Source organism: Herpailurus yagouaroundi, unplaced genomic scaffold (assembly GCF_014898765.1).
Source record: "Herpailurus yagouaroundi ecotype Mexico unplaced genomic scaffold, PumYag 141, whole genome shotgun sequence".
Taxonomy (NCBI): Eukaryota; Metazoa; Chordata; class Mammalia; order Carnivora; family Felidae; genus Herpailurus; species Herpailurus yagouaroundi.
Window position 1 is genome coordinate 15,986,743 of NW_024412396.1, and position 22,102 is coordinate 16,008,844.

Here is a 22,102-nt window from a genome sequence, read left to right on the forward strand (position 1 = left end):
CGCCACCCAGGCGCCCCTCAAATTGATTTTCTAGGATAGGTCATTTTAGTATTTCTTACCCATTCTACCAATTTTTTTTTTATTTGCATTACAAGTAAAAGTAGAGTTTGTACTTTATTTCAATATGTAAAGAGCATTCTCTTTTAATTAAGAATATATAAAATCACAGTTAATACATATATACTTTATAGTGTTATTTTTATGTAGCTAACAAAATGTCACATTACCAAATTATTGTACTTTGCTTTAACTAACCTACTATTAACTTTATAAGTTGACTTTGAAAAACATCAAAAATACGATTTAAAAATTTTCAACAAGCGACCAAACTACGTTAATAGTAATTTTAACTGAATTAATTAAAACACACAGCAACTAAATTGATTTTTAAATGGTTTTGTCTTTGTTTCTTGCTAATTAAGAGAGTAAAATCTGCAGTGGAGTTGAGGAAAGAGGAGACCATAACTCCATTAGAGATTAAGGATGACATGCAAAGCAATATGAAACAGATTCTATTTCAGAAAGCAAAGGAGCTGGAGCGCTGGATGACTCAGCAAAGTGAAACTGAGGAAGCCATCCCTGTGAAAGAAAATATAGACACTATCTTAGATCACATCCAGAACAGAAGCAATGTGAGAGATCTGTCTCTCTCTCTCATTGAAGCATCTAGAAAAGCCGGCATAAGTTACATTGTTTATCCCAAGAAAAAGAAGACGAAATGGAAGAAACGATTGAAACTCAGTAAACTCTCAAACGTGTATGATGAATTATCCAAGCCACCAAAAGTTCTTAAAAGGTCTTATTTAATCAGTAATTGTTATAGTTTAAGAAATGTATTGTAGTTTTGGCCTTAATCTTATAATTTCACTAACTGAAGTTGTTATTATTTTATTCAGCACTGAAAATATGCTAAATCCTTAACTAAAGGACAATCCCTTATTTTTAAATATATGAATATTTAATGGTAAAAATGTATGACTGCTTTAAACTATAATTTAAAGTTGGGGCTGATTAAGGACATGAAGTAAAACTAAGTCAGTTTGATTTGATGAAATCTTTCAATGGAAAGAAAGAAAATCTACTAAGTTATTTTTCTGAAGCGATTTAACACCAAAAAACAATGCCTGCTCCAAATAAGTGTCACCCATTCAAAAGTTGAAGTAAGTTGCTGAGATTTAACTGTTTTCAAATTGTAACTAATAGATTGGGAAATCTAGGTAGACAAACTGTTTTTTGTATGTTGTGTGAGCCCTTATTCAGGGATCAACACATAGAAATAATTTTTCTCCTTACTTGTAAGTAATAGTATATAGCATGTTTAAAATGTGCAAGGACCTGAGATAACAACAGTTGAAGTTCCAGGTATGCTCATCTTTTAAGTGTTCAGGACGTAACTTTCTTAGACTTAAGTGTTGTGCAAAATAGTTTGCAGAAAGCTCTGGGCTTTATTCCTCTTTAGATAACCCCAGATGATAAGGAATTCATTAAGTGTATGCCCTTTTGAAAACTAAAGACTTTACTGTTGAAGTGAGTCATATTGTTTTGTTTATTGTTATAAAGTCTTGTGGTTCTGAAAAAGGGTTCATGATGTTTTGGTGTAGTGACTTATTGTCCCTGAAAAGACTTGGGAACAATCACTGTAAATGTGAGTGACAGAGTGAAAGAGAGACCAATCCTAGTGGAGGATGCCATTCAAGTCCCGAGTTCTCTGCACACTACTTATGCTTGAGTTTTCCCTGCAGCAAATATGTGGAACTGGTTTTGTTAGCTCATCTTTAGAAGACTTCAGATAGGTTTTTCTAAGTTGACAAATATTTTTGATAAGAAACAGAAATTAGCTTATAAATTTTTGATACATTTGCTGATTTCAAAGCATATGAATCGTTACTATCCTAGAAAGGATAATATCTGCACCATTCTGGCCATACCTAAGTGGCTTCTGTCTCTATAAAGAATATAAGCAGATGAAACACTATTTTGGTAGGGTATTTTACCGCTTACTGATTATTTATCACTTTGATTATAAAGTTTCACCATTTAAAGAGATTTATTTGCCTTTTAACAACTGAATTTGAAATTTGTATATACTGCCAACAGGTGTAATAGGATGAGCCTTTTGGTGGAGGCAGTAAAACAAACTATAGGAGTATTTATCTAGGGTAATACATTAGTACAGCTTTCTTCTTTTTAAAAAATCTTAATTTAAACTAGCACAAAAGTGTAGCTATTAAATAATTGTTATTTTAAAACAAGTTTATGGAGAAACTTTAAAAATAATTTTATTTGTATAGTTTGAGATCTTTTTTCACAAATCTTAACTTGGTTAACACAGAATTATCCTTCTTAACCACTGTATATCTGACCTTTAAGCTTGTTTAGTTATACTCATTCTTGCTGGCTCCCTTAAATGGTTAGAAGCAGACAGTGTATGTACTCATATATCAAGTCAAAGCTCGACTGTGGAAAGTAACTCCTGCCGAAGTCCATTTGAGTTGATTAAAAACCCAGCCCCATGTGTTTTCTGCCAGTCCCTTTACTATAGGTTACCCCTGTTGCCTAGCCCCTCATCTAGGTCATGGCAGGATGCTATGTGTCTGTAATAACTTTGTAGCTTCACCATTTCTCTGGAAGTTTCCCTCAGCTTTGATCTCTGAATCCAATATTGGTGGACCAGCCAGTGAGGGACTAGCAGAGACCTTCTTCAGAAGCTTACTGTTGCAGCAAGAAGATGTGCATGTTGATGGTTCCTGGTTCACCTTTACTTCCTTATACTCATTACCTTCTTTCTTACCTGGACTTCTGTGAATCGCCAGTCCCTCGGATCTCTGCCAGTGTTCGGTCTTTCAGGGTTGACTAACATATTGAACTGAGATTCAGACCAGGCCTTTTGCTATTGGCTCTCTTATCCCTGTAAATGCATCTCCTTCTGTCTCTTTTTAGAATAACTGACCATGGTCCCCACTTCCACTACCAAAACTTCCAAACTTCACTACCTCCTGACAGTGAATCTATAGTCTCAGTCCTGATTTTCTTTTGTCCGTCTTGCTGCCACTACATCCCCAAGAGAGGCAGAATTTATTTTCCCCCTACCCCAAACAGTAGGTGACATATTTTCCTTAGTGCTACTAGTCTGTAATTTCCCTGATGGCCTAGTATTGTTTTTGGTACGCTATCTTGGTGGGTGGTGGTATGGGATGGAATGGAGGCAGTTCCAAAGATTTCTACTTGATCCTTACTGCTATTATCTTCTTTATGGTGTAGTTTACACAATTATCAAGTTGATTCATTCTTACTACACATTCTGGGACTAGGGAAATTATCACAGGATGGGTCCATATCTCACTAGATTCTGTTAGATGGTTTCAGGCCAAGATTCTTTATATCACTTGACCTTCAGAATCCCCCAATTTGATTGTGAACTTCAGTGGCATCCACAATGGGTATCTGTATATCAACATAAGTTTAGGGTTAAATATCTAATAATTCTCAGAAGGTTTGGGTGTTTCTTCTCTCCCAGACCTTTGTAAAATTTGGGGGAAATTTCATTAAATCCACCTGGGCCACATTGCCAGATCCTTCCTCAGAGGGACCTGGCCTGGCCTTCCCGTCAGGTGAGAAGTTTTAGATATGAACTAGCTGAGGTCAGAGAGCTGCATGAGAGGTTTTAAACCCCAGCTATAGCTGGTTACGCCTATGCCCAGAAGACTTAAACGTTTTTCATTTATGTAAATCAAAGAACACCTTAGCAGGCTGCCCACATATCTCACTTTCTGAGGACCTGCAGTCTTTTAGTTCTTAACACTAATCTCCATGAGTTAAAATTCTGTCCACCAAATCTAGCTAGAAATCTACACTAGAAACCTGCATTTAACAAGTCTTCTGGGTGACTAATGCTAAAGTTTGAGAATCACTCAGAGACTGGCAGGAAGTTCTAGCAAGGCTTCACTGGCTAGGGCTAGCAACCACCCATCCATGGATGAGGTATGTAAGAGACTGAGGGACAATAGTCATTGTAGCTCCATGAGAGGGCTCGGGAGATCCCAGATGAGTGATTTTGAGGAGTCCTTGAATCAGATTTTATATAACATATGAAGCAATATCTCAGCGTAGTCCTTGAAAAATATTTATACAGGAGAGGGTTGAGTCTCTCAGACTGGAGAATCTGACAATATCTCAGGCAGTCTCTTCTGTCAAGAGAGGATAAGTGAAATTTGGAGATTCAAACTTCTTGGCCTCATTCATGCCTGCTCAAATGTTCACATCCTCTGTTTCCTACTCCTTTTCCAGTAGCTTCATTATCATGGTATCCAAGGTTTAGGAAATTTGGACATTTAGTAGGTACTGTTCTTCTCTTTTGGTCTGAAAGAAGTAAAGTGATTCCACAATTTTTATAACCATTACTGTTGTCCGAGTGACTAAGTGGTAGCTACTTGATCTCCTACAACTTTGTCTTCCACCTGGGCACCATCCCCTGCTAACACTAGTGATAATTTCAGGAGCTTTGATGCCACCACACACCGTGGATTATTTGTGTCCTATTTTATCCTGGGAATAAGTTTATCCTAGGATCCTTCTGTGTGTGTATTTCCTGAGTCTACCTCGGGTACCAATTATTTTATCAGTCAGGGTACCAGTACTAAACAGCACTCTCAATTTAGGATAATTCTATGAAAATATAACAAAGGCACAGTTTACAAAAATGTCAGGGCATAAGAAACCACAAATGATAATGTAGTATGCTGTGGCTAAAAATAATAGAGCATTTTCTGCCCCTAAGTCTGAGAGGACAAAAAGTAGGAGTGATTACTAGAACCTAGAAGAGGAATTTTGGAGAAACGGTTTCCTTAAAAAAAAAAAAAAAAAAAAAATAGTGATCCGTGGTCAAGGATCATAGCCATTTTGAAGCGACCCTTTAGGAGGGTGTCAGAGGAATAAATACCTTGACTTCACTCTCCTCCTTTCCTCTTTGGGGTTTCTAATTGGACATACCCAATTAGAAGACAGAGAACAAGGATCTTATGAATATAGTCTGAACAGAGTAAGTCCCCCAGGTCTGAGGGCAAAGTAGACAAGGGTAGAGTTGAACGTGGAGGTAGAAACAAAATGCATCTGGCACAGAAGTCCTTTCTAAGGTAACATTTGATAGGAAATATGAATTGAGAAGGAGCCAGCCATTCAGAAGTGCTGAAAAGTGCAACAGCCTTGAGGCTTGCTCTCAGATGACATGGCTGGAAAATTGAGAGGCGAGAGAGTAGTGTTATCAGAGATATATGCCTGGGCCTCATCATGTAGAGTCTTGTAGACCATGAAGAAAAGCTTGATTTGCATTCTAGATATTAGGAGAAGCTCTTGGAGGGAATAACATGATCTGATTTACATTTGTTAAGAAAAAAATAAGCAAGCATGCTGACTTCCATGTGGAGAACAGATTAGACAAAGAGTAAGAGTAGAAGTCTGGTATTAAGAAGTGATTGTACTCTAGGCAAAAAGAGATATGGCAGGTTGCACTAGAGTGTAGAGAGGAATGGAGAGTGTCACAATGTAAGGGAAGAGAAGAATACTGACTTTTTAATTCTCCTAATGTTTAGCAATAGGTCTTTCTCACAGTATAAACTCAGTAAATATTTATGAAATGATGGGGTTTACATTTTTTTCTTCCAATAGAATATACTTACTCTCACTTGTATGGCTGGTACAATACCCATCATATGCTAAATTTTACTGAATGAAAACTTCAGAAAATGGAGAATTTGAGGAGGAAAATACTAGAAATGTAGCATTTGAAAGCATATTAGGTTTTCTCTAATTTGATAGTCTACTAAAGAAGGGTGGCGTCTGGGATATTAATTTGGTAGTATGCTGTGTAGTTAAATCTTTTCTTCTTCCCATTTCCTAAAGTTCATGTCCTCTCCAAACTCTTGGATGACATTGCCTTCCTCACATCAAGTTTTACCTCCTCAATTCCTCATTGTAATTTGTCTGGTTAGGGACAGGGTTATAAATGAAACTTGAAAGGAGCATTGACCCCTTATTTCAGTATTCTAAGAAAGCTACATCTTTAATAATAATCTGCTTTCATAAATTCTATAGAGTTTCTACATATTCTTCATATGTTACAATTTTGAAGAATGAACAGGAGAACTTGGTTTGAATGAAAATAGCGTGTAATTTTATTTTAATAATAAAGAAACGAATTTTGTGTAAAACTGAGTTGATTTATTGGTTATAAAAATAATTGTATTTCTGTCATTTAAAAATCACTCTTTTAATAACTAGATCAACATCTCATGGGATCCTTCCTGGACAGAAGAAATATTTACTCAGAATTCCATTATATGAACGTAAATTTCAGTGTCCCAGTCTACCTTCGTGTTTAAATTTTGATGAATTTGTCCAAAGTAAGGGAGGAATTCCAGAAAATACTAACCCTCGAACATGGGCTCTTGATATGTTCTCTAAGCACAAACATCAGAAGACAACCACACACAAAAGAGTTAAAATATCTATCCATAATGACACGTCTGAAAGAATGAAAGAACCACCAAAACTAGAATTGAGTGATTCTTTGAAGTCTGGTCTTTCTCCAGAAGTTACTAAATATTATGAATCCGAAGTGGAGATCTTGACTAAAGAAATAAATGATAAGAAAAAATATCCTGCATTTGCATATTGTAGGCGTGGAGCTATTTATAGGAAACTGGGAAAGTTGCAGAGTGCCCTGAAAGATCTACAGGAAGTAAGTTTTATTTAATCAAAATAACAATATTAGTAATTTGTACTTATATTAATATTGTTATGTAATTGTCCTCTCTATGTAGGAATGTATGTAATAATTTCTACTAGAATTTTGAACAATGAATTTTTGTGGTATAGGTGTAGGATTATGAAATTATAATTATTGGCATTTTCAAATGACTGATATGAAAAACACTACATTTTGTCTGTCAGATTGGGAGGTATCATTTTATAATATACACATAGAATGCCATTGGGATCAATAGTATTTTAAAAATTCATTTGTTGGGATATCTTCCTTCAATAAACCAAGTTTAATTGAATTTATACATATATTTTCTAGGCTATACTCTTGGAGCCATTGTTCCTTAATGCCTATTGGCACCGACATTTTATTTATCTTTTCCAAGACAAAATTAATGAAGCTTTGGATGATTTGAATTATGTAAATAAATATAATAAAAATAATGCAGGTGGGTTTTCTGTCCAGTTATATTATTTATATCTTTACCTAAGCTTTGGTCACTTAGTGGTGTTATAAAGATATAGAAGTTAATATTGATATAAGTCTCCAAAAATGATTCTGGCTCTTTAAAGTTAAATTTACTCTTGATATTGTATATATGGGACTTGTATGATCCTATGGTGTTTTCAAAATACTCACCATGGTTTGAAATGTTAATTAATATCCTTGTGTACATTACAATAAATTGGTTCCTTAATGGTCATCGCACAAGAAGGATATGAACTTAAAATTTTAGTTATAGAAGTGATTGATAAATCTTTTCTTGACCACAAATCTCTGAAGAGTTTTAGTGTTCTAAGACTTCTTGGTTGGATGAAATCTATACATTTGCCTTTATGTACCGTCCTCTAATCAGCTTGAATGACTAAACATGGAACTTTTTGAGAAAGAGAAAATGTCCTGTTCATCTTTGTATCCACAGTGTGAATAACATACCCCTAGAATATAACTTGAGCTTAATAAATGTTTTTCGATCTATGCCTATTTCTGCCAGTCCATAAATTTTTGTTTTACTATAAACTTTAAAAGAGTATGAAACACTGCAGATATACAAAAAGATAAAAGGTCATTTTTGTTACTTAAAATTGAAACTGAAAATGCTTATAACCACAAATAGATACTTACCAGCATTTGAGAACAAATTCTGCATTGTTGAAATAGATAAAAAAAAAAAAAAACAAACAACCCTTAGTGGTTAAGAAAGTATAATACAGAAACATTATTCTATGTTTTTGGAGGGAAAGGGATTAAAATTTTCATAGTTAATAAAAGGACTGTAAAACTAAATTTTACCTTTTTAATTTTCTTTAGAGGCATATTTGTCAAAGGCAGAAATTTTCAGGGGAAGAAAAGACATTACTTTAGCAATTCTAAACTATACCCAGGCAATTAAGTGCAAGCCCACAGATGCTGATATATATTTCAGGAGGGGTGAGATGTATGAAATAGCAAACAAAGTTCTGGCCATCGATGACTTTTCTAAGGTAAGCTTTATCATATATAATGCTGACATTTATGTATTTTAGATCATGATGTTCTTCTCCTAATATTAGAGCAAGTCATTGAGTGTCTTTCACATATATTATATAATAAAAACGAATTTATTATATGTTAGGACCTAGAGCACTCAGTAGTAGAATTGATATTAATGCTATGTCAATGATTTTTTTTATTATTAGTGAATGAATGGATTTACATCAAAGAGTTGGGTATGGGTGCATTGAAACAACTCCGGGAGGGAGGCATGACTTTACTAGCTCTTCTGAAGCATGAAAAGTGCTTCAAGAAACCTTTGAAAATTGCTTCTTCCCTTCAGACAAGAGAGAAAATTATTTTCCACCTCTTAACTCTTGAGACATGGCTGATTCTCTTCTACAGAGAACCCATCTGCTCTTAAAGAAGCTGTGCTCGCTGGCTCATTCATTCATTCATTCATTCACAAATATTTATCAACTGTATATTTATCACTCTATAATGTAGTGGATAAATTTTGGTGAATGAAACAGACCTGTTTCTTGCTTACAGGGAGCCTATAGGTTAAAGGACATATTACAGAAATAAATACGTACATAAATACATACAATTTATGGTGAGTGCTATGAAAGAAATAAAGATAATGGAGGGGTAAATATATATTTAATTATATATTTATATTGTGAAATATCAGGGAATTCCCTTGAAGAAGTGAACTTTTAGCTGAACTGTACTTTGAGGCTAGAGTCAGCCAAATAGTCCCCTAATTGCAGCGGAATTGTAACCTTGATCTCCTGACTTTGCTCTAAATTCTACTTCTTAATACAATTGAGAATTTAGAAATTATTTAAATAACTTAGCTTTCTGTGTTCCCAACTACCCTTTTTCTTAATTCATGATGGTTAGCCTCATACTTGACATTCTTTTGTTTCAAGAGGATTGTAAACTAGAAGTGACCAAAAATCTCTTCTAAGGTAATGAAATTATTAGATTATCTATTCCTGTTCATTTCCTCCATGCATTGACTAATGCAGCCACTTGAGGCCAAATAAGCTTCAAAATCTTTAGGATTTTCTTTTCTTTTCTTTTTCTACTGTTTTAAAAAATACTCAGTAGTCTTTGTGCTTCACTTCCCCATTTCCCCCCCAGCCCCCCACTATCAATAGGCAAGGAATTTACAACTGAGTATACAATGATGTAGCCTTTTCACTCTTGCCTAGCATGTCAATGTGAAATGAATAAACCAGGCCAATACCAATTAATTCCTTTTTACCATTTTAGGGACTAGATTAATACATATTCGATTTGACTGAATCAGCCTTGATATTGTCTAATATGTATCATTTTTAATTGGGATAAATGCTATGATCTAATACAACCCCACTTTAGTTGAACATTGCACCTCTGAAATTTTATCAGTAAAAATTTTGGTGGGCAAAAGCTTTGGCTTCTGATATATGCTGGGTTTTTTTTTTTTCCCTCTCTCAGTTAACCTCCTCCCCTTTTTAGAATTTGTTGATAAATGTTCTTACTGAAGACCTGGTCTTTAAATGCAAATTTGAAAGTTTAGGCATCTTAAATTAGTTTGCATTTATATAATCTAAAGTTAAAAACGTAGTTGTCGGCTAGTTAATTTGCTATGAGATTATATACTTTTCTTGTGTTTTATTCTTTTTTCATTATTGTGTTGTGTTTTTCTGCCTCCCCTCCACACCCCATGTAGTGCATTTTTTATGATCCCAAAAGAACAGATGCATTGTTGAAACGTGGGATATTTTACTATGAAAATGAAAACTGGATTTCAGCCATACAAGATTTTACAGCTTTATTAAATATAGATCCCCAAAATTCTCAAGCCAGGTAGAAATTATTTTAGATGTGGTTTTTGAAATTATTGTTTTAAAATACATTCTGAGGAAAGAAAATTGCTGGAAATATGTCAGACAGCTTTTTAAAAATAGTGAAGTCAATTTTCAGTCCTAACAGTAGTGGATAATTTAATAGGCATAAAATGACAATTTGGAGTTGTTTCATTTACATTTCCTAAATACTAGATACATTACCAATTTTGAAAATATTGACCTATATTTTATTCTTTAAGTTTTCTTTCATATCCTTTTTATTCACTGAGTACAGAGAACTGTTTATATAGGTTTCTGTAATATCTTATTATAAGTTTGATAATGAACTTTGCTTTTTCCAACCTTATTGTGCATAAAAAGTTCTCATTTTGTTGCTTTTTCCTTTAATCTAAGTTTTGTTTTGAAGAGATTTAAATGTGTATGTAGTTGTACCTGCTCATTTTTTTACTCGCAATTTGTTCAGTATTGAAATTTTTTATAGTAAAATAAGGGATGCATTCAGAAAAGTGTACCAGTGTGCAGCTTAATGACTTATCACAATGTAAATACCTGTGTAACTATTACCAGATCAAGAAACATTTCCAGCACCCTAGAGACCCCTTTGTGCCTTTGCCTTCCCAGAAGATTAACAAACACTATCCTGATGTCCATTTTTTTTTAATTTTTTTAACATTTATTTATTTTTGAGACAGAGAGAGACAGAGCATGAATGGGGGAGGGTCAGAGAGAGGGAGACACAGAATCTGAAACAGGCTCCAGGCTCTGAGCTGTCAGCACAGAGCCTGACGCGGGGCTTGAACTCACAGACCGCGTGATCATGGCCTGAGCCGAAGTCGGCTGCTTAACCGACTGAGCCACCCAGGCGCCCCCTGATGTCCATTTTAATCACTTCCTTGTAGTCCTTTTTAGTTTCATCACATAAGTGTGTGTCCTTAAATATTTTTAGTTTAGTTTTGCCTGTTTCTTTTTTTTAACTTTATATAAATAGAATCATGTGGTAGTATTCTTTTTATGTCTAGCACTTGCTGCTTCACCTTGCTCTTGGATGTTATGGAGATGGCTTCTTTTCCTTAAACCTCATGAACCTACCTCTGTTAGCTTCAGATTTTTCTTCTGAAGTTTCCTCACCTCTCTCAGCTTTCATAGAATTGAAGAGAGTTGGGGCCTTCCCCTGGATTAGGTTTCTGCTTAAGGGAATGTGGTGGCTTGTTTGATCCTTATCCAGACCACCAAAACTTTGTCCATATCAACAATAAGGCTGTCTCACTTCCTTATCACTCATGTGTTCACTGGAGTAGCACTTTAAATTTCCTTCCAGAGCTTTTCCTTTGTATTCACAACTTGGCTCACTGGTGCAAGAGTTCTAGCTTTTAGCTTGTCTTGGCTTCCAACATGCCTTCCTCACTAAGCTTAATTATTTCTAGCTTTTGATTTAAAGTGAGAAACATGCAACTCTTCTTTTCATTTGAATGCTTAGGGGCCACTGTAGGGCTATTAACTGGCCTCATTTCAATATTGTTGTGTCTCAGGGAATAGGGAGGCTGGAGGACAGGAAGAGAGACAAGGGAATGGCCAGTTGGTAGAGCAGCCAGAACACACACATTTATTGATTACGTTCGCTGTCTGATATGGACATGGTTTAAGGAGCCCCAAGACAATGACAATAATAACATCAAAGAGCACTGATTATAGATCACCGTAACAAATATAATAATAATCTTTGAAATGTGAGAATTACCAATATGTGACACAGAGACATGAAGTGAGTAAATGCTGTTGGAAAAAATGTGTGAATAATCTTGCTTGATGCACAGTTGCCACAAACCTTTACTTTGTAAAAAACGTAGTATCTTCGCGCACTCTCTCTCTCTCTCTCTCTCTCTCAAAAATAAATAAGCATTAAGAAAATTAAAAAAAAAATGGGTGCCTGGGTTGCTCAGTTGTTTGAGCATCCGATTTTGGCACAGGTCATTATCTCGTGGTTCATGGGTTCCAGCCCCTCATTGGACTCTGCTGACAGCTCAGAGCCTGGAGCCTGCTTTGGATTCTGTGTCTCCCACTCCTTCTGCACCTACCCACTCCCTCTGCTCCCCCTGCCCCCTGCACACTCTGTCTGTCTCTCTCTCTCTCTCTCTCAAAAATAAATAAGCATTAAGAAAATTAAAACATAAATAAAAAATGTATCTTCAAAATGCAATAAAGGGAAGTGCAATGAAACAAGGCATGCCTGTGTGCTATTCCACTGCCTTGTAGCCTCCATGATTTTGTATGAGATATCAGTTGTTAGTCTTATTGAAAATCTTCTGTAAAGGAGCAGTTACTTCGCTCATCCTGCTTTCAAGAGTTTTGTTTGTTTTTGTTTTTGTTTTTTGTTTTTTGTCTCCGTTTCACCAGGTTAATCATAAGGTGTCTCTGTGTGGATCTCTTTGAATTTATCCTACGTAGCATCCTGAGCTTCATCTGATGTGTAGATTTCTTTCCTGTATAAAGCATTCTCATGGTGGTTGTGAAGTTTTTAATTATATTGATTCCAGAGTTCTAAAAAAGTTGATTCTGATGGTGTTAGCATATTCATTACCTTTATGGAAGGATGAAGTTTTGAAGTTCCCTATTCTGCCAGTTTTTCTCTGTTCTAATCTCACAACTTTATATCATTGCATTGACTTTAACTTAACAATACTGTTAGTAATAATAGGAATTTTCATTTACTTATAGGAATCTCATATTAACAGTTTTTCTAATTTTGAAAGATAAGTGCCTCTTGGACCTCATATATTTTTGGATGGAATATTATCAAACTATACTGAGTTCTCTTTGTTTTTACTTTCTTGAAGATTTTTCATCTACATTTGTAGTGAGATTGTTCTCTAGTTTCATAGTCAGATTGTATTTTCAGTATTTCGCTTCTTTTTCAAAAGGAATTAAGCCTTCCATCTTTTTCTTTTCTTAGGAACATATCCTTTATGATTAGATAATTTTTGTTCTTTGAAAGTTTGAGATAACTTGCTTCTAAAATTATCCCAACTTGTAGTCATTTGAAAGGAGGACAATCTTTTTGGAAAGTCTTTTAATATTCTGCCCTAGTTATTGCTCTTTTCTTGTTGTCTACGTCTTCTTGAGTAAAAGGGGTGTTACTTGCAGGAAAGCATCAAATTAGTTGGAGAACAAGAAGATTAATTAAAGCTATTGTAAGATGATGCTAGCTTATGGAAGACCTTATATGCCATTTTGAAGAATTTGACCTCATTCCATTGCCAGTAGGGGTTTGTTGAAAGTTTTTGAGAAAAGAGATCTTTATTATCTGATGATCAGATCTTATTACTTTAGAACTAGGAATGGAGTAAAATAGTACAGGTGTGAGCTGAGGAGGGTGTGAAGTATGAAGCAGTGGAAACAAAATAAGGAAAAGATATAAAAGTCAGTATGTTTGAAGAGTTGACATGACTTAATGGCATCCTACAGAAATATTACTAAAGATTTATCCTGTAAATTTTAAGTTTGGGGTCATATAATATGCTGAAAAATCACTAGGAATATTCTTAGCAATCAGAAATACTTAACAATAAATATAAAATTATTATATTTATTAGAAAATAAATAAGACATTTCTTAAAGATGGGGCAATAAACATTTAGGTGAAAGATAAAATATCGTGAGTCTCAGGATGCTTAGTGCTTTTGAGAGATCTTTGTTATCAGTCTGTCAATGTACTGCCTTCACTCTTTTCTCCAAGTTATCATTGATTTCATAATATAACTTTCTTATACATCTCCTTATCTCCTCTCCCTCCCCCCAACTAGATTTATGTTAACTTCTTTGCAGCAGATAACCTTTTAGCTTATTCCTCCTGTTTTTCCTTAATTGCCTTATTTTATTTCTAAAAGCTGATTTACTTTACATTACTAAATGATTGAAAATGGAATTTTCAGGAATTGATGTAGGTTAATGATAATTTTGAAATTGGAGTCAGAAGTTAATGGAGATAAAATCCAATCACACAATTGATGAAATAGCTTTCATCCATGTGAAGCAGCCTCCTATTTATTTGGGTGCATTTTCAGTGCCAAAGAAAAATCTTCTAACAACTCCACTCACTGAGGCCCATTTCCTTCAAAATGGATTATATGTTTTTTCTATAGAACAATCTTACATAAATTAAAGCCTAACATTTTGGGTACTCAATAAGTAATAAAAATAAATAAACTCATATTTATTTTATTGATACATTTCTCTGATAAGTACAAGAAATGTAATAAGATTAGTAGGCATATAATTAGCATATTATTAATAAGCATATAATTATATATAAAATAAAGTATATTTATTTATAAAAAGTTCATATCCTTTTTGCTATTAACATCATTGCTAACCTTTTTTGGGGAGCAAGTGGAAATAATCAGAAATTGTTATTCAAATACAAAATTAGTTGTAAAGGAAAAAAAAGAAAATGTGTATTTTGTAATACATATTGAATTTTTTTCTTTTTCTAGGACATACAGAGGAAGAGCATATTTTAAACGGCAATTTTATAAGCAAGCAACTCAAGATCTTTCTGTGGCAATTCACTTAGATCCTAATAACTGGTTAGCACTGTATTATAGAGCCTGCTTGTTTAGAAAGAGTAGCCCTTTTAGAGCGCTCCAGGACTACAGCGTTTCAGGTACTTTGCCTTCAACTGCACATACATAGGAATTTGATTTGAAGTTCATGGAGTGGAATACTAATATGGGATGATTAATATAATATGTATATTTTTATGTAGTTACATATTAAGATATGTTTGTATAGTATATATATTCACATATATTTACAAGCTACAATGGTTTAAGTGTTCCTAGTATGCCCTTTTAGTGAATGTGAGTGTGTTTGTACTTACATGTATGGGTATAACTTTGGCAAAGGGAGAATATCATATCAAAGAAATCTCTTTCTATATATTGAGTTCTCAGGTTATTTCTGGAAATCCAGGTCTATTTTCTAGTCAGCTTGCTAAAGCAGCAGTGAATTTTCCTAGTGGGCTGTGTCCTACTCCATAGGCCTAGCCCATTGATTAGTCAAATTCTGAGTTTTTAAACCCTTAAACTAAAAATGAGCTTTGAGAATCTTTAGTAATAATAGGATGCCAAAAGCTAACAGTAGTCATTTCCACTTTACCCTGTATCAGTGTATTCTTGGTATATAAACATGCCCTGCACCATTCTGTGCATAGAGTAAGTGCTCAGTAAACAGTCCCAGCTGAATAAATTAGCCCATTGTGATTGGATAATTCCAGCCAGAGACCAACAGTGTTCCCCTGGGTGCAAAGTACTACAATCCCATCATTCTAGATGAGGCAGTATCAGTATCTAGAGACTAAGAGACAACTATACTCTTACAAAGAGAATTACATAGCTCCTGAAGGAAGGCAATATAAGATGATAGCCTTCTGAGGCCACCTGTGCCATGAATATTCAAATAAAATAACCTAGAGTCTATCCTATGTGCTGGGAGGAATCTGGTACCCTCCCTTCTATTTCTAAGGATTTTTGGAAGGGAAGACTAAGTTAAATTTTGTTTAACTCTCTTGTAATCTTTGCATCTGATTTCTGCTCTCTGGTTGATTCTCCATTTTTGTATATCCACACAATTCTTGTGGTTACTGTTAATGAATGTCTTGGGGTTGGGGGCATTTGGGTCTCTCAGTGGGTTAAGCATTGGAGTTTGGCTCAGGTCATGATCTCACAGTTAATGAGTTTGAGCCCCACCTTGGGCTCTGTGGATAGTTCAGAGCCTGGAGCCTGCTTCAGATTCTGTTGTTTCCCTCTCTCTCTGCCCTTCCCTGCTCATGATCTCTTTCTCTCTCTCTCTCTCAAAAATAAATAAACATTAAGAAAATGAATATCTTAGGATTCAAAGGATAAAGTTAGCAGAAATGATTTAAATTTAGAAAAAAAATTTTTTTGATGTTTGTTTAGTTTTGAGACAGAGAGAGACAGAGCATGAATGGGGGAGGGGTAGAGACAGAGGCACAGAATCCGAAGCAGGCTTCAGGCTCTGAGCTGTCAGCACAGAGCCCCATGCGGGGCTTGAACTCAGGAGCCATGAGATCATGACCCGAGCCGAAGTTGGATGCTCAACTGACAGAGCCACCCAGGTGCCCCAAAGCGATTTAAATTTGAAGGTCAAGCCCACCCATTTTTCTTGAAGTTTATTTCTCTCTGTCAGCTCTGTCTATCTGCCATCTGGCCAAACTCCTTTCTTGGTAATCTCTAAAAGCCTCTTTTTCATACTTCCCTCTTCTCCAAGTTGTGGGCTCCTCACTCCCTCTTTTCTAGGCTATCACAATAATACAAAGTCTTTGTTATTTAATTATTCAGAGCAGACCAACTTGATTTTGGCTTTAATTCTTTTCTACAGGCTAGCTTAAGGAGTTTTATCTTCCACAATCAAAAAGGACCCTTAAGATATTTTTCCAAGCTAGTAATAATATCTAACATTTATTGTGCATTTCACTAATTGCCAAACACTAATCTAAATGCTTTATATAGAGTGTTTCAATTAATATTGAGAATAATGCTATGAGGTAGGAATTATTTTCATCCCTGATAAGAAAACAGAGGCACAGAGAGGTTAAGTAATTCTAATATTTTTTCCTTAGGTAGAATTTTTTAATTTTCCTAGAGCAACCACCAAAAGTGCAGCTGACTTTGTCTTTGCTATCCAGTTATACTGTGAATGGAGCAGATTGCCTTCGTGATTATTTATTTAATCTGTGTCATCATTGCTTAAACTCAATATACTTCCCCAAATCTAACACTGTGAATATTTTTGTCCCAGACTGTGAGCAGTATGTACATTTTTGGCAGAACTTTCCCTTCTTAGCCAGAATGGGCCTGAGAAGCTTAGAAGACATGGATCAAATCTTGTGGAAAACCCATGTAATTCACTAGCATGTTTTTGGGAAAGTGAAGGGAAAATTAGTAAGTGGGGATACATGAGATGACCTCTAGACTGCTTATAGATGAAAGACGCACACCTGGAGTACTGAGAAGATTCTTTTTGCCCCACACTCCTGTTGTTTAGAATATGCATAGTCAAGTTGCCTGCCTTAACTCCAAGTTCAGCTTACCTTGGAGTAGTCTCTTTGAGCTGCTCTTCTTGGTTGATGTGTAGCAGCCTGATCTCTGTCATCTGCGTGTCTGGAGTTGTACCAGAGCCTGTGTTATGACCAATAGCAATGCTTTCCTGATAATTAACAGCCCATCAAGGGCAATGGTGCCCTTCTGACTGCAATCCACTGAAGTGAATCAGAGGTTAGATTCCATCTTTGCCATTGACTTAATCATGACTGTGGTTAAGCCCCTTTGCACCTTAATCTCTTCATCTGTGAAGTGAGTGGACTATCCTAGATTACCATCAGGATTTCCCCAGTTGTAATGAATTTCTAAACCTTGATAGCCACATTGTTACTTATAGACAAATATATTTTTATGTGAATACTGTTTCTTACCAAATAAATGCGCTCATCATAGATATGTTTTATAAAGTGTTCAAATGTAAGAATAAGCAATGGGAAGGGTAAAGACTAAAACACAACTCAGATATTTTTGTTCAGAAGCCAAATAAGATGTATGTTGTTATTTTTAAGCTCTCATAAATGATGGCTATGAAAATCTTGGTTGTTTTCTACATCGGGGCATACTCTATGCAGATCTAAAGCTTTGGTTGCTGGCAATCTGTGACTTTGAAACTGTTATTTCTCTAGAAAGGTATGTTTTCCTTTTCATTCTTACTGATTTCACTTTTGTATAAAGTTAAGAAAAACAACAAAATGAAAGAAAAAGCCCTTTCCCCTCATCATTAATAACCTTATAAAATAACAATTGTAAAAGCATCCTAGAATTAGAATACTACTTCTAAGAAAAGATCTGGTTCCCAACATCTGTTTTACCTTAGATACTTTTGCAAATTTTAGATATTGAATGCTTTTGAGATGAGTCCAATTCACAGATAACAACATAAAGTTACTGACAGCAGTGTGGGGATAAACAGATCAGAGCTTCTTGAAATTAACTTCATGAAAAAATGTTATCAAATTTTAAAATAATGAGAAAATATTCTGCTTGATATATTGCTATGCACACAACATATGACTCAATAGTAGGAAACTATTTAGAATCTGACTTCATTTTGGATAGTAAAGCAAAAGAAAAAACCAATACCGTTAGAGTGTAGGTTCAGGAAGAAACAAAGACTAAAAGTTGTACACACTTTTAGTGGGTACAGAAATCTAAGCTCTAAAACACAGAATTAATTAATTTCTGTTCTTTTCAAAGAAGCATTTGTTAAAATGAAAGGCATAAAAAAAAAGTAAAAACAACATGCCAATTCCATGCCAACCAGCAGACTGTTTACTTTTATCTAAGGTAAACTTTAAACTTGACTTAGGAAAGTCATGGAGAATGGCTCCATAATGGCCAAAGTAGTTCCTTTTTAGATATTTTTGAGCCAGAAAGAAAAGAGTTTCAGTTGCAAAAAAAAAGCCAAAAAATGGGCAGTAAGAACTTTGGTGTCTTTTAGGCAAAGGGTCTAGGCTTCTAACAAAGCTGGGCTATAGGGTATGTAGTTTCCTCATTTTGAAATAGAGGCATCAAATAAAGTAATTTCTAAGATCAATTCTCTATTGAAAATGTTTTGATTCAAAGAGAGAAAAAATACATTTATTTTATAAAGAAAAGAAGCTGGGTTAATATGTAGGTGGAGAGGATTTTTAACCCCAGGCTCTGAGAATATTACTGTTTCTCTCTGTTACTCATGGCGAACACAACATAGCCTGAGGGGAACACTTTTAAATTGAGAAAAACTAAGCTTGAAATTCAAGGTAAGTCAAGATTAAGTCAAGGAAGAGTAAAGATGGAGTGGGGAGTTCAGGAATTCTGTTCCTAGCATAGACTCTATAAATGTTGATTCTCAACTAAGGATTTTATAAAGGTGCTTATAATTTTTAAGAGAATCGTTAACTGATTTACTTTGTTTTAGTAAAACATTTAATAAAACATCCTGATATATATTGATGTATGTATTTCACTAGGTTCATTCAAAATTGGAAAACATTTGGATTAATTAAAATGTCTAACAAGATTTTGCTTTTTCACTTTTTTTTTAGAACTGTTATTTTCGCTTACGTAAATATTGGCCTCATACATCTGCTATACTTGGATAACTACGTTGAAGCCATTTGGCATTTTTCGGAGGCTATTAGACTTGATCCTTTATATATTCAAAGCTATATTTGTAGAGCAGAAACCTATCATAAGGTATTTAAGTTTTGAAAACCTTGATTTAAAAAAAAATGCTTTAATTTTCTGAATATCTATTGTTCAGTGTAATTTCAGTATATTAATATATTTGTTTTCAGTTAATTACAGAGGCTAATGCATGTCAAGCAATAAATATAAAGTACATATAGTTAATTATAATTACCTATGTATAAAGCCTTTACTTATGAAGTGTGAATTTTGTCTTTCATTAAAAAAACAATGTTTTTCCTTATTACAAAAACAATATATATTTATTTCATGTAATATATGTATGCAAATAACAGTAAGTTAAAATAATCCATAATTTTATTCTCTAGAGACAACTACTATTAACATTTTACAGTGGTTTTGAGTGTGTGTGTGTGTGTGTGTGTGTGTATGTGTGTGTGTGAGAGAGAGCAGGTGGGTTCGTAGAATGGGATCTGTGTATATAATGGGATTCTACTCATTCATACTTACCTTTAGATTTTGTTTAAATTAAAAAATATTTTTTTAATGTTTGTTTATTTTGAGAGAGAGAGAGAGCGAGAATGAGAGAGAGAGAGAGAGACAGAGCGTGAAGAAGGGAGGGGGAGAGAGAGGGAGACACAGAATCTGAAACAGGCTCTAGGTTCTAAGCTGTCAGCACAGAGTCTGACGTGGGGCTCGAACTCAAGAGCTGTGAGATGATGACCTGAGCCGAAGCCGGATGCTTAAACTGAGCCACCCAGGCGCCCCAAGATTTTGTTTAAATTTTACAAGTTATTTAAATTAAAAAATGTGATATATCTTTAGTGTTGCAAAGTCAAAGATGCAATAAATAGCAAAAGTCCTCCCTGATTCCAACCAAATTTGACTTTCCAGAGATAAACACTGTTAGCTGTTGTTTCTGCCTTTCAAAATAGATATCCCTGTCTACCACTCCACCACTAATCATCTTGTCCAAGACAGTGTCATTCCTCATCAGGATTGCTGCAGGGACCTCTTGGTCTTCTTGCTTCTGTGTTTTACTCCCTTCGGAAGGATTTTCAACATAGCCGCCATAGTGATCCTGTTAAAACATAAGTCAGATTATTTCACTTTGCCCAGAACCCTTTAATAGCTTCCCTTGCACTCAGAATAAAAGCTGAATCCTGCAAAAGCCAAAGGCCTCTAAGAACCACAGGAATTGGCTCCTTATTACCATTCTGCCGTCGTCTTCTACAAGTTCTCTGGTCACACATGATAGTCTAGTTTGTGCTGTGGCTAAACACGTACACACACGCACCAAACCCTCCCCCCACCCCGAACACTTAAAATCACTGTGTTAAAATAACAAAGGCTTATTTCTTGCTCACAGTGCTTGCTTACTGCGAGTTAGCTAGAGTCTCTGTTCTCCATTGTCGACATCTCAGGACCCAATGTGACTCGAGTCCCGTGCAATGCCCTTCCTTTCCTGATGGTGGAGGTGGAAGACCCAGGGCAGGCTTAGTAAACAGTTTTTAAAAAAAAAACTTTTTAACTTTAAAAACTTTTAAAAAAAGTTTTTAAAAAACTTCTTTGTATCCCATTTGGTTTGATGATTCTTAAAAAGTAACAAACAAACAAACAAACAAAACCCAAAAGAACTCATGTATATTAGGAGATGTTCTTGCAAAATTTCTGTATTGAAGTGTGGGAGGGAAGCATCAGAAGGGAAACAAATCAGTATTGTAAGCAAAGTTTCTGTTTATCACTCAACAGTTGCATAAATTGAAAAAGGCAGTAAGAGAATTATCTCGTGCTATCCACCTTCAGCCAGATGGAATCCAATTATATATAATAAGGTACGAACATAGAAATGGATTTCTTCCTGGCATAACTAAGCACATGAGCTAGCTGTTGGGATCTTTACTTCCCTCTTGATCTTTCTGTCCTCTTCTTTTTACATTTAATTTCCCAGCAATGGCCACCTTTCAACTAGCAAGTCAGATATAGCTATTGTGTTTGTTAAATTTTAAGATTATTTATAAGATAACCAGATATCTTACCCTTTTCTCTATCCTTGCATCAAAACACAACTGTTTAAACTACCCCAATGTCCAGTATCCCACTACTAGGTTTTCATCTAAATAATACAAAAACACTAATTTTAAAGGATATATGCATCTCTATGTTTATTGCAGGATTATTTACAATAGCCAAACTGTAGAAGCAGCCCAAGTGTCCATCAATGGGTGAATGGATAAAGAAGATACACAGTAGAATATTATTAAGCCATAAAAAAGAATGTAATCTTGCTGTTTGCAATAACATGGATGAATCTAGAGGGTATAATGCAAAGCAAAATAAACCAGACAGTTAGAATATGATTTCAGTCATATGTAGAATTCAAGACACGAAACAAAGGGAAAAAAGGAGACAAGTCAAAAAACAGACTTTTAACTATAAAGAACAGAGGGTAACTAGAGGGGAGGTGGGTGGGAGGATGGGGGAAATAGGTGAAGGGGATTAAAGAGTATACTTATCTCGAAGAGCTCTGAGTACTGTATGGAAGTGTTGAATCACTATATTGCACACCTGAGACTAATATGACACTGTATGTTAACTATACTGGCATTTTATTTATTTATTTACTTACTTTTGTTAATATATGGCTGACATACAATATTATTTTAGCTTCAGGTATACAATAGTGCAGGTACACAGTAAAGATTCCTAATTTTATATATATATATATATATATATATATATATATATATATATATATA

At 34.9% G+C, this 22,102-nt stretch overlaps 1 protein-coding gene across 1 annotated transcript in view; it reads left to right on the forward strand.

Annotated features, from left to right (window-relative positions):
* The window catches only part of TTC6 (tetratricopeptide repeat domain 6), a 209,369-nt gene that overhangs the window by 134,918 nt on the left and 52,349 nt on the right, over positions 1-22,102 (forward strand). The window contains exons 10-18 of the mRNA XM_040476984.1: positions 423-796; positions 6,277-6,736; positions 7,079-7,208; positions 8,072-8,244; positions 9,957-10,093; positions 14,586-14,755; positions 17,723-17,843; positions 19,241-19,391; positions 21,096-21,178. Coding sequence (XP_040332918.1) covers positions 423-796; positions 6,277-6,736; positions 7,079-7,208; positions 8,072-8,244; positions 9,957-10,093; positions 14,586-14,755; positions 17,723-17,843; positions 19,241-19,391; positions 21,096-21,178 — 1,799 coding nt within the window. The remainder of the gene's footprint in view (positions 1-422; positions 797-6,276; positions 6,737-7,078; positions 7,209-8,071; positions 8,245-9,956; positions 10,094-14,585; positions 14,756-17,722; positions 17,844-19,240; positions 19,392-21,095; positions 21,179-22,102) is intronic.